Source organism: Amblyomma mixtum, chromosome 10 (assembly GCF_055824585.1).
Source record: "Amblyomma mixtum isolate Tamu chromosome 10, ASM5582458v1, whole genome shotgun sequence".
NCBI lineage: Eukaryota > Metazoa > Arthropoda > Arachnida > Ixodida > Ixodidae > Amblyomma > Amblyomma mixtum.
In genome coordinates this window covers 121,336,932-121,349,608 of record NC_143021.1, presented here as the reverse complement: position 1 = coordinate 121,349,608, position 12,677 = coordinate 121,336,932, and the positions used below count along the sequence as shown (strand labels likewise).

General features: G+C 45.6%; 1 protein-coding gene across 1 annotated transcript in view; it reads right to left on the bottom strand.

Annotated features, from left to right (window-relative positions):
• The window catches only part of nau (myogenic-determination protein nautilus), a 129,054-nt gene extending 117,043 nt beyond the window's left edge, over positions 1 to 12,011 (bottom strand). Inside the window, exon 1 of the mRNA XM_089562648.1 lies at positions 11,922 to 12,011. Coding sequence (XP_089418774.1) covers positions 11,922 to 11,924 — 3 coding nt within the window. The 5' untranslated portion in view covers positions 11,925 to 12,011. The remainder of the gene's footprint in view (positions 1 to 11,921) is intronic.
• Positions 12,012 to 12,677: the final 666 nt, after the last annotated feature.

The following is a 12,677-nucleotide window of genomic DNA, read 5'->3' as shown; positions in this document are numbered from 1 at the left end:
ACGTTGTGTTCATTACATACGGAGCTTCTTTATTGCTTCGCTGAAAAATTGCGTATTAAGTTTTAATGCTTATTCTTAAGTGATTTATTTGTAACCATAGACACAGGTTCAAAGCAGGCTTTAACTACTTTTTGAATTAATTTGTGAGGCCCTTTAAGAAAATATCATCGGCGTGCAGTAATATCTCGGGAAAACAAGGTATTCTGGTGACACCATTATTGAAGACCAAGACTACCAGTTGCCCCAACATTAATCAATGCGAAGAATGGCGCGGCAGAGACTGACAAGGTGCAATAATATCTCAGAAAAACCAGGTATTCTGGTGACCCCATTATTGAAGACCAAGAATACCAGTTTCCCCAACATTGATCAATGCGAAGAATGGCGCGGTAGAGACTGACAAGGTGCAATAATATCTCGGAAAAACAAGGTATTCTGGTGACACCATTATTGAAGACCAAGAATACCCGTTGCCCCAACATTGGTCAATGCGAAGAATGGAGCGGCAGAGACTGACAAGGTGCAATAATATCTCGGAAAAACAAGGTATTCTGGTGACACCATTATTGAAGACCAAGAATACCAGTTGCCCCAACATTGATCAATGCGAAGAATGGAGCGGCAGAGACTGACAAGGTGCAATAATATCTCGGAAAAACAAGGTATTCTGGTGACACCATTATTGAAGACCAAGAATACCAGTTGCCCCAACATTGATCAATGCGAAGAATGGAGCGGCAGAGACTGAAAAGGACGGGAAAAGAACACGCGCAAGCTCAAACTTTCAAATTTATTGCAGCCACCATTGCGCCTAATTTATAGAAGCTAACGTGCCCCACGAGAGAAAAAAAATGAAGGCCTGTTGCCTTTTATAATTGCGGCGTAATGGAAGCCCAGCGACAAATCTGAAAATTGCGCATGGATGTCCAGATCCAGCCCTAGAAAATCAACTACAGACCTCTTAGATCAGGTGTGATTGACCGATACGCATGAGAATGGTTCGAAAGATATGTTTTATTCGACCTGAGGTGAATCTCTCCTAATCTGCAAACTTTAAGCTTCTTAGGCGAAGTATCGCGTTGTACCGCACGACCGCTTTTAAAGTTTTTTGCAGTGCATAGTATCGTCGCAAAAATCACGTCAACTGCCTCTACGTCACAAAATACACAAACGGCCTCGTATTCTCTAGATTCAGAATGCCAGCGACGGCGTTTTAATAATATACGACGCAGGAGGGACATCTCAAAGGTTTCCAAATGTGCATTTTCGAGGTTAGATATTATGAACCGCCTTGCCTATAGAAATATAAAATCTTTCCTCACCTTCGTTGTTTACGAAATTCAATTTTACAACAAAATCTTGCCCATGATATGCGAAAGAAAAAGTCTCTTGATAATTTAGTTAACTGTCTAATTATAGAGTTCCACTACATACATTATGTTCCCCTCGCTGCAAAATACACCTGCTTTGAGCGTACCGACGTATCTTTCACAGATGTTAAATGAAAATCACGAACTGTAAAAAAAAATCACTCGGTATAAAAACTCAAAACGAAAATCTTCGTGCTTCAAATGTGTACGTTAGCCACGCGCGCTGAGCAATGTTTTTATACCAAACAGCCCCACGTAGTTCCATAAGCTCTTCTAGACCAGAAATACCATCTTTTTAGAAATACAGGCAGGATGGGTGACAGAAACAGTGCAGCTGCGATTCTGCAAGCCCTCCACTACGGCATGGAAACAGCCTGCTGCCATGCTTTCTGATGCATTGTTGCCGCCCGATAATTCACGCAGTGAGTTTTAGCTATTCTTATACCTCATTATTGTGCAAATATCCATGTAACAGCTTTCTTAAGACAGATTTCTGGAGCAAACCTCTCCCAGAAACGTCAGAATCGGCCGGCGAGCCACCCAAGGAACGTAGCAAAAGAAGTCATTTCATGCCCAGCGATCTTTCTTGGACTACCTTGCGGCGCCGCTCCAACGAAGAGTGAAATTCGCGAAAAGTGCCAATAATGAAAACAAAAAAAAAACGTGCCTCCTGTATTGACCGCTTAAATAGTTCTGGCGTTCCGTTCCCGCGGGATGCAAATGAGCCCTCTTCACTAATTATTCCCCATTAAACAATTATTTGCCCCTTGCCGTTTATACCTTCGTTCGTATAGTGCTTTATTCATCGATGGTATTTATGGCATATTTTCATTTACTGTAATTATGAGCCCTCATTGCGTGTATTGCGTTCGCTGTGTCGCGTATTCTGGGAGTAATGTCTGAATTGTTGAGCACTGTGCCTTCAGTTCTAGTATAATTCCTTCCCCTATGTGGAAAGTCTGCGCCTGCGTCGCTCTCTGGTCCAAACCTGCCTTTGCATGTCCATACAACTGAAAAACAAGGTTGGGATATAATCCTCTGCTGAAAGAGAGGAAATGATCGTGCAGCAGCAACTACTAGTTCGGAATTTTGTTGACGGATCTCCTTGCCTAAGGGTCAAAGAAATCTAGTGTCCCGTAAATTTTGTAGAGACTAAGGACACGTTTCGTTGTGTTCTTTAGCACATATGAATCAGATTTGATGGTATTAAACGGTGATGGTATTAAACCCAAGTACGTATGCAACTCGATTGACAAACAAATGGTACACTCCAACGCCGAAAAATAATTACGCCTTGCAGTCATTACGATATAATCTCCCAATGCTACTAAACAAGTTTAGTAACTCTAGATTAGATGTCTGCCACCTTTCGAAAAAATGCTTGAAGACCCTCTTCTTGTGAAAGAATTTTTTGTAACAGAACCTCCCGCTTCATCTTGCTGTTTAAAATTTACCTGTGTTCATAATACGCAGAAGCCTGCGTGAGTTCCTGTCTTTATATATTTTGCATGTATTTTCTGTATTTCCATTTTTCCTTTTTTCTTTTTCCTTTCATGTATGCTACTGTTCGTTGTTTCTTTTCTGCTTAATTACATAGTATGAGTTATCATTTTAATTATAGTTTTCAAATGTATGTGAACTATGTATGTTGTGATGCCAACTGCTGCCAAGATATAGGGGCTGTCGCCTCGTCAAGCTACCACTTGGAGCAGCTTTCTGCGACTGCCCCATCCTTATTCCAAGGAAAATAAAGATTTGATTTGATTTGATAACTGTGCCCGCGCTCGCAATTCAAGTCGATCGATTCTGCTGGGCACGAGAATACTAATATGTTCAGACGTGGGCGCCACACTTGCAAACCACGAACCGACCGCTGCCCAGTATCCAGATTGTGAAGCATAAAATGTTAAGCGGGTAAAATAGGCACGAAGACCAGAGATGTCTCCCGAAGAACGGTGGGGCTAAAAATTAACATGCAGAAAACCAAAGTAATGTTCAACAGCCTAGCAAGGGAACAGCAGTTCGCAATTGGTAGCGAGGTGCTGGAAGTAGTAAGAGAATATGCCTACTCAGGGCAGGTAGTGACGGCAGATCCGGATCATGAGAGGGAAATAACTAAAAAGAAAAAGTATGGGGTGGAGCGCATATGGCAGGTTCTCTCACATCATGAATGGTAGCTTACCAATATCCCTGAAGAGAAAAGTATACAACAGCTGTATCCTACCGGTACTCACCTATGCGGCAGAAACGTGGAGGCTAACAAAGAGGGATCAGCTTAAGTTAAGAACAACGCAGCGAGCTGTGGAAAGGAAAATGATAGGTTTAACGTTAAGAGATCGGAAGAGGGCGGAGTGGGTGAGGGAACAAACGCGGCTTAATGATGTCCTAGTTTAAATCAAGTTGACGAAGTGGGCTTGGGCAGGGAATGTAATGCGAAGGCAAGATAACCGCTGGTCCTTAAGGGTAACGGAGTGGATTCCAAGAGAAAGCAAACGTAGCAGGCGGCGGCAGAAAGTTAGGTGGGCGGATGAGATTAAGAAGTTTGCGGGAATACAGTGGCGGCAACTGAGAAAGGACAGGGTTAATTGGAGAGACATGGGAGAGGCCTTTGCCCTGCAGTGGGTGTAGTCAGGCTGATGATGATGATGAGGATGATGATGTCTCTAGAAAGTATCAATGGTATCGGAGTTAACTGCTGGCAATTAACTGCTGGGGGGGTCCTATAGCCTGCTATCGTGGTCCGGCCGCAGGAGACGACGACCGCCCCAGCACGCCTGCCAAGCACGCGCAGACTGGATTTCGTGGCTGCTCGACTGAATGCCGGTGGCGCGCTGTCCCTCTCGCTCCGATTGAGCGTGTCCTTCCAAATATATGTGGCAGGGCCCGCTGTCGTCGTCTTCTGCGGCTGGACCACAATGGCACGCTATAAAGTATTGTGCCGAAGACAGAACTCCAATACCGGCAATCAAAAAACGAGGAAGAAGTTGGGAGGTGAGCATTAGGTGCTCAGAGCCATGCCAAAAATCAGGCTCGACATGGAACATAGAGTAGAGGGCCTTATTGACAAAAGCACAGAGTGCAATCTTTATGAAACAGTGACGAAGAAAATGGATGAAACGCGATCACGAGGCTTCTTCACAAAAAGAGTCGACTCAGAGTGGACGAAAACGACAATGAAACTAACCAGCAGGTGTGGAGGAAACTAAACCATCAGACAATCGAGCATTGAACACTAGGCCAAATATGGAGATCATCATCATCAGCCGGACTACGCCCACTGCAGGGCAAAGGCCTCTCCCATGTCTCTCCAATTAACCCTGTCCTTCGCCAGCTGTAGCCATCAAATTTATTTATTTATGTACACATACTGCAGTCATGGAGACCAAGCAGTACGTTGCCTTGAGGTACACCAGAGGTACACCAAACTCCCAAATCCCCACAAACTTCTTAACCTCATCCGCACACCTCACTTTCTGCCGGTAAGAGATTCTGTAACAATAGTTACTATCCCAAGCCATTTAAGAGTGCTAAAACGCGCAGCTAAAAAGTTAATTATGCCCGAAATTACTTTTCACATGCGTCACCATCATCGTCATCAGCCTCACTGCCCACTACAGGACAAAGACGTAGCACATATCTCTCTGACCCTCTCCCCTTTCCCTTGCGGCCAACCTATACCCGCAACCTCTCAATGTCGGCCGTCCATCTCACTTTCTGCCGCCCTCTGCTGTGCTTGTCTTTTGTTGGTATCCAGTCCGTAACCCTTAACGACCATCGGACATTACATGCCCTGCCCGAGCCCATTTCTTCCTCATGATTTCGAATAGGACGTCATTAACCCGAGTTTGTTCCCTCACCCACTCTGTGATTTTCCTGTCTCATTACGTTACACATATCATTATCCATTCAATCGCTCACTGCGTATTACTTAAATTGAGCAGAACCTTTTTCGCTATCCTGCACGTCTCTGCCTCATAGGTAAGTACCGGTAAGATAAAGCTGTTGTATACATTTCTCATAACGGATTTGGATAAACTGTCATTCATGGTCCAGATTAGCTCCCAAATGCACTAAACCTCATTCTTATTTTTGTAGTTACTTCACTCTAAGCCACCGCGGTGGCTCAGTGGTTATGGCGCGCCGCTGCTGACCCGAAAGACGCGGGTTCGATTCCGACCGCCGCGGCCGAATTTCGATGGAGGCTATATTCTAGGCGCCTGTGTACTGTGCGATGTCAGTGCACGTTAAAGAACCCCAGGTGGTGGAAACTATCCGGAGCCCTTCACTAAGGCGTCCCTCATAGCCTGAGTCGCTTTGGTACGTTAGGCCCCCATAAACCATAAACCAGATTTCAACCTCGTGAATCGAATGTGCCCTAAGTAGACGTATTTCCTTATCACTTCTAGCTCCTCCCTTGCAATTGTGAACTGCTTTTCAATTCATCTTTCGTTACAGGCGCGAAAAAAGACAGAACACAAGACAGAAAGACGGGACGAAGCGCCTTCGTCCCGTCTTTCTGTCTTGTGTTCTGTCTTTTTTCGCGCCTGTAACCGAAGATGAACAGTTACCAACTTGAACAGCAAGACGTTCTTTTATGCTTTTCAATTCCTCGAGAATTGAAAATTACTTCGGTTTTCTGCAAATTAATTTTTAGCCCCCCAGTTTTGCTCTCTTGTCGAAGTTGCTTATCATGCTTTCCAGTCAATCCCCTGAGTAACCTAGCGAGCCGATGTCACCCGCAAATCGCAGATTACTGAGGCATTCTCAATTAATTCTTATCCCCAACTGTTCCCAATTCAGGCCTCTGAATACCTCCTGTAAACAGGCCCAGACGAAGACAAGTCTCCTTGTCGAAACGTTGGCTCTAGCAACCTGAGGTTTTCCCCTCCCTTGTTCATTTTGTGATCGCCAAGGACCATCTACCGCACCCTCTCTCTACCATGGACTCCTGTAAACAGGAGGTGAATAACATTCGTAAGATCGTGTCCCCCTCTCTTACGCCCTGCGTTATTTGAATTTTATTGCTCACTTTATGAAGAACAATGGCAACTGTGCAGCCGTTCTATAGATCTTTGCAGTATTATTACTTTAGGCTCTTTTACACCCTTATTCCGCTGTGGTTTCGACTTTGTCAGATCCTTTCTCTAAATCATTGGAGTCTTTATACGGGGTTCGTCATATTGTGCGAATTTTTCTATCACCTGGTTGATAGTTTCAATATGTTCTTTTCTCCAGTACCCGCTACTAAAGCCTTCTGATCATTTTATTGATCGACGTATAAGGTTGTCCTGGTGCTATTAGCCTTAGTACGCAAGTAACTTCTTGGCAACGGACAGTAAACTGATCGATCTGCGATTCTGCAAGTCCTTGACGACGCCTTTCTAATGAATTGAGATAATGTTAGCGTACTTCCAAGCTTCCGGTATGCACGAGGTCATAAAGCATAAAAACAATTGAGCCTAATTGGTAAAAAGTTCAGTATTGATCCACATGTCGATGCAGTTATAATCAGTACTCACAAGGCCGTAGGGCTCGGCGATAACGAAGGTAGTGTGAATGTATTCGCGTTAAACCGTTAACCGCCAATCCCGAGCTATATTCGTCATGGGAGATTGTGTCAATATCGCCAATGACGAGTTCCACTCCTCCGTCCCGATGTTACGTTGCTACCACTGCGAAGGACGAGTTACGGTCGGCAGTTGCGTGTATTGCCGTTTTCAACACCAGACGGCAGCAGTTGTCTATGATTCAAATGATAAATATGGAAAGAAGGCTACAAGGAAGTAATCAAGGTTATAATGGTTATGATTTTTCGGTTTTTCGGCGGCCTTTTGTTCTACCGCACGACAAACTCGCCTGAGGTTTTTCGGAGCAGAAAACAAAACGTCAAGGTTGTAACGGGCAGCCACCTTTTTAAGCCCATGAGCTGTGCGATGCATATAAGGTACGACCGCAAACTTCCTCCGTTGCCTATCCTCTAGGGAATGCTCGCATTGTCCACGGATATTTTTCACCAATTTTGCCATCTTGTCACACGCCCAGTAAGTGACATACTGTGGACAGCCAGCGTAGGTAGCCGGGAGATCTATGATTCGACACTTGCCTTGACTAGATTTAAAAAACCAGCGTTTGGTCTCAACTTTACTTTCGAGGTCCCCAAGGGCAATGTGCTACAGTTTCTCGACCTGCGCCTTAGATTTCTGGAACACTATTTTCGCTGGGAGTACTGCCCAAGGTCGCTCAAACCACTGCTGCACTTCTCCTCAGGACACTCGAAACTTGAGAAGAATGGCTAAGTCATGCATTAGGGCAGCATAATTCAAGTCGTGTCACAATTTAGACAAGGCAGTAACCTAAACCTCACTGTCTTTTTTAAACAAGGCTGACTTAGAAGATGGTACGTTTTAAGGCTGAAATAATTGATAAGTAAAACTAGGGGGAAAATATCCAGCCTGGTGGCAACCGCTGCCACCTCGTTTCAAAGGAAAAACTCTCAGCTTTAATTCATTCATAAAGAAAGCCGGACGTCATGATTGCGCTGCAAGTAGCAGCGCCCACTTTCTTCGCTAGTCGCATTCGTAGTGCCGCTTGAAACCCGCGCGCAACAAAGATCACGTTTCGGCTAGTAGTCTCCGCACGGGGGCAATCGCAGCACGAAGCTGCGTGGTAAATGGACGCTGCGCGGTCCATGTTTGCTCCAGCCGGTCCAGAAATCAGCGGGACGACGAAAATTATTCCTCAGAGGCAGAGCACGTAAAATGGTCGGTGAGTGGGAGTCATTTTGTCAGATTGGGGAGCCGCGTGTTTGTTGAGCATTCATATAAAAGCTCCGGAACTAGCTGAGGATAAATGCGTTACACAGGTGACTCTTTTTGAGAAAAGCCGCTGGCAACTAGATCCTGTATGGACGTCGTCAGTCATGCATCCCCAGTCTTGGGAAGCCTGACTGTGCCATCGCAGCGGTTATTTTTTTTATTTTTCGCATAAAGGCGGCGGTAGATCCTCGCGACAGCCGTTCACGCACTGGCACGAAGTCTGCGCACGTAGCCACCGTGCAGCTGAACACGTGCGATCGCTAACAGAATACGCAGACGCGCGTCTTTGGCAACATTGTGTAGAATGCCAAGAGTGCACAGCATTCACCATGGGAAAAATGCAGGGAGTTTCATGAGATAAGGATTCTGAGCAGGAACGCAGAAACTAAGGGACGGGAGATTTTGGAAAGTTTCCACATAAGAAAGAGAGGAAGATATTGTGTTAGTGATACCCCTGTAACCCTTTTTAAGAGCGAGATTTCTTAACTTTAACGGTTTGGTTGACTGTGTGTGGTCTCGCTTCTGCGCATGCCTTGGTTTTCCTTATATTTGCGCCCTTCTCAGCGAGTAAAGTTAGATGAAGTTAGTACTTCCGCTGCTTCGTTCTTCCGATACCTTTGTAGGCGCTATTCCTTTCTCGGGTACTATGGACTTTCTAGCCCAAATTGAAGTTCTTCTAAACGGTATACATATACCTGTGGAAACTTATTCTGAGAGCCTTTAGCTACGGTGTTAAAAAAAAATTCTTAATGAAGAGGAATCTGTTCGCTAGGTCATAGATAGCGACGGTACTCTTGCTGTTCTTGAAGAACCTCGTCTCATTCTTTTCGCTTCTTGCGAATCCAAAAAATACATGCATATTTTCATACGCAGTAAACATGCCACCAAAGCTGGTGGTTTAAAGCGCGCTCGAGAGCGGGAATAAACTGAAGCACAGACTGAAAATCAGGTTTTTCCTCCCTGGGTTCATCTGTTTGCCACTTTTAGTCCTTGAAAGTCTGAACGCCTGTCTCGTCCGCAGATTGTATTGCGTGTCACTGCTACCCACGAAAGGATGAAAAGTCTTCTGAGTATACTCCCCGGGTAGTGAACAAAAATTTTGTCCGGATGAAGCAGGAAGAGCGCGATCTTGCTGCTGAGAAGCCAGCAAAACCAAGGCAAGCGCGAAAGCGAGATCACACACAGTCAACAAAACCATTCAAGACACGAAATCTCGCTCGTAAAAAGGGTTACAGAGGCATCCCTAACAAAGTCTCCTCATACTAGTGAACAGCGCAAAAAGGCGGGACAACGACAAGACAAGCGCTGAGTACAAGAAAACCGAAGTTCTGTTCCGCCATAAAGATAAGCTCACGCGCGAAATAATGGAAGCGCATCACATCCACAGGCAAGGTGACGAATGCATCAGCAATCCTTCCGTGACACTTAGCAACAAGGAATTAGCATACATCACTTCACATGCGACATAGCTTTTGATTTTCACGGCCCTTTTCACACTATCTTCTTACTTCTTTGTGTTATGTTTTCGTATATATACCCTTCCGTCCTTAAATAAACCGAGTTGATAGTCAGCGCTTGTCTTGTCGTTGTCCCGCCTTTTTGCGCTTTTCACCAATATGAATGCATACCAACTCGCCCAGATATCAGCTTTACCAAAGTATCTTCCTCTCTTTCTTAAGTGGAAAGCTTTCACAACCTCCCGTCCCTTAGTATCTTTGCTACTGCTCAGAATCCTTATCTCTCAAGCAGTGTGAATTTTCTGCTAATGTTGGGATCGAAATCAGATCGCACAGCATCTTGGTACCATGCAGCCGGATGGCAGTGACCCATCTTGCCACCCACTTTATGAAAGCAGTATTTCTTTATTATCACAGTGACCAAGTAACAAGAAAAGTCGTGGAAGCGTCTGAGATTTCGCGAACTGGGTCTTCGGGCGTAATGGCCTCTCTGTACTCTATAAAAGAACTCGAGTTTCTGGTGTAGTAGGCTGGTGACAGCTGTTTCAATCCCGTTCTGTTCTTCCTTCTTTTCTTTTGCACACATGACGGATGTGTTCATGCATGCTCCTGATCCCGAAATGAAATGCACTTCGAGAGTTAGCGTTTGTCCATCTCCTGTCTATCGTCTTGTGTCGCCTTTATTTCTGCGCTATGGTTCTCTTGTTCGGTACAACGATCACTGGATTTTGGTCTCGAGATAAGGGTAAAAATTTGAGGATTTCTTTTTTTAAACTGTACAGAAACTTCAATTCAGTTTCAACTTTTATTTCTCAATGCACAACGTCATGCATATAAAGAAATATAAGGATCCTCAGCCGGTGGCTATAGTGATGGATCATAATTTAACACAAAACTATTTTGTTTGTCGACTAAGAGCAACAAAGAAGCTATATCGAGCACGAAGACAATAAGAACTGACGTATTTCCCTCTGAAGGCGCTTCCAGATTGCTTTTGTATACATTTTGGTTTCCTCTCATAATCTTTCCGTACTCGCCAATGAATGCTTAACTTTTTTCTCGTGTTTTACAATTGGTAAAACCTGATTATGCTGTAGATGAATGCAATCAACGGCATTGTTAGGTACCATGAATGCCATTTCTAGCGCTGTGTCCCACGTAGTACTTGACGTTTGCTATGCACACATCATTATATTTCTGGTTTGGTTTGGTTTTATTTGCTCTATTTTATTTTACATTGCATAAAATACATACGTACATGACATTGAATTGAATTTTGTGCTACATACAATGTCATTGCTGTAGGGAGAAGAGACACAGCTAAGAATAATTTCTTTGAATTTTTTCTGTACTCTGGCTACCTGAACACATCTAGATGCGAATAAACAGAATGAAAGTAGAAAACTGAAATTCAGAGAGTGACACCTGCATCCAAGAGCAGTGACTGATCTCGTTTTGTTTTTTTTCCCCTCGCCACTATAGCCATGACGTTTCACAGCCGCCGGCAGTGGGCCGTAGTATTGGCGGCACTCAGGGCGGTGCACGTTGTGCGAACATCAACATCGGCCATGAATGGCATGGCTTAACCCGCGGTAACTTCTACAAACTTTAGTTAAATGTTTGAGTATTTGCGCGAGACTTCGCCCAAAACCGCCATTGCCGGCGGGCAAAGGCAATATTTTTACGGTGTGGTGACAACGCCGGCCACAAAAGCCCAGCAGACTGAGCTGTCGCTGAAATGAACATTCTTTTGGCGTGGACTTGCACCCTCAAAGAACTGAACAACTAGGCGGCGGCGATAGCAATAAACAAGCTCGGCGGTAGTTGAAGAAGAGAATGACTACCGCTTTCGGCAGCGCTAAGTTTAAAGCTGACGAACAAATTCTGAGAGATGGCGCAGTAATTTCCTGCGGTAACAATGAACAATGTAAAACCGATGCCCGCGTCTACAACTTTTCAGCTCAATCTGGTCACATCTCTTATCAGGAACAAACTAATGAAGCCGCGTGCCGCTGGCTCTAAGCCTGCAAAAGCCTGCATTTCAAAGCTCTGCGACAATACTGCAGCCAAGCCGCCAAAAGCGGTAGACCCTGCGCAAGGTCAATAAGCGGGCTCATAATTTCTCATTCGCGCCTTCAGTGATCGCGCCGTAGGAGCTGTGCGCATGGCACATGTTGCGTGGCAGCGTGAGGATAAAAATGCAACGCTGCACGTTGCTCGCGCTCCCACTACCGCTGGGATAAAAACGGAAGAGACAAAACACGCCCAGATCGGCTCACCATGTCAGCGAGCGCCGATGCCTGCTATCCGTGCCCGCTAGTGTCGGCGACGATCGCTCGGGGATCCCACACCGCCGTCGACCGGCCGAGGGACTGCGCACGCCGAGCTGTGTTCGCGAGGCGGGGTTGTGGCCCCACCCCACGGGGCGGGCCTCTCGCTGCGACCGCCCCGTCGGGGTTGCCACGCGACTCGCGCCCAGGTCCCGGGCAGACGTGGGACGGCAGTCAGCTGGAGGCGGCTTGAGCGGGGCGTGTAGAGGTCCTTACTCCCAAATTGCGGCATCACGGGTTGGCAGCGCCAGAGAGAATCCGACGCCAGGACTGCTGAATGACAGCTCCTGTCTTGTCCCAAGCAAACACAAATAAATGTACGTTCGTGATCGGGAATGAACAGATAAGAGGATACATAAAAAAAACGAAAGCGCGGAGAGTACTGTTCTTCGAGTGCGTCACTTCCTTCCATCTCATTGTACGTGATATGTAGGTATCTCGCAGTATACGAGGGGTACCCACCCAGGTTCAGAAAAGCATCCAGTTAGCTGTTTATATGCTGTAATTCTGAAACGAAACCACCAGCGATTCTGAAAAAGTTAGAGCAACGCAAAAACAATCACGACAAAAAAAGACAGGACGACGCGCTCGTTAGCGCGTCGTCCTGCCTTTCTTTCACGTGAGTTGCTGCCCGCTTACCGTCCGAGAGAGTCGGTGGTATTGGCCCATGAAGTATGCTTCTACTAGCTCTTGTGAGGATGTTAT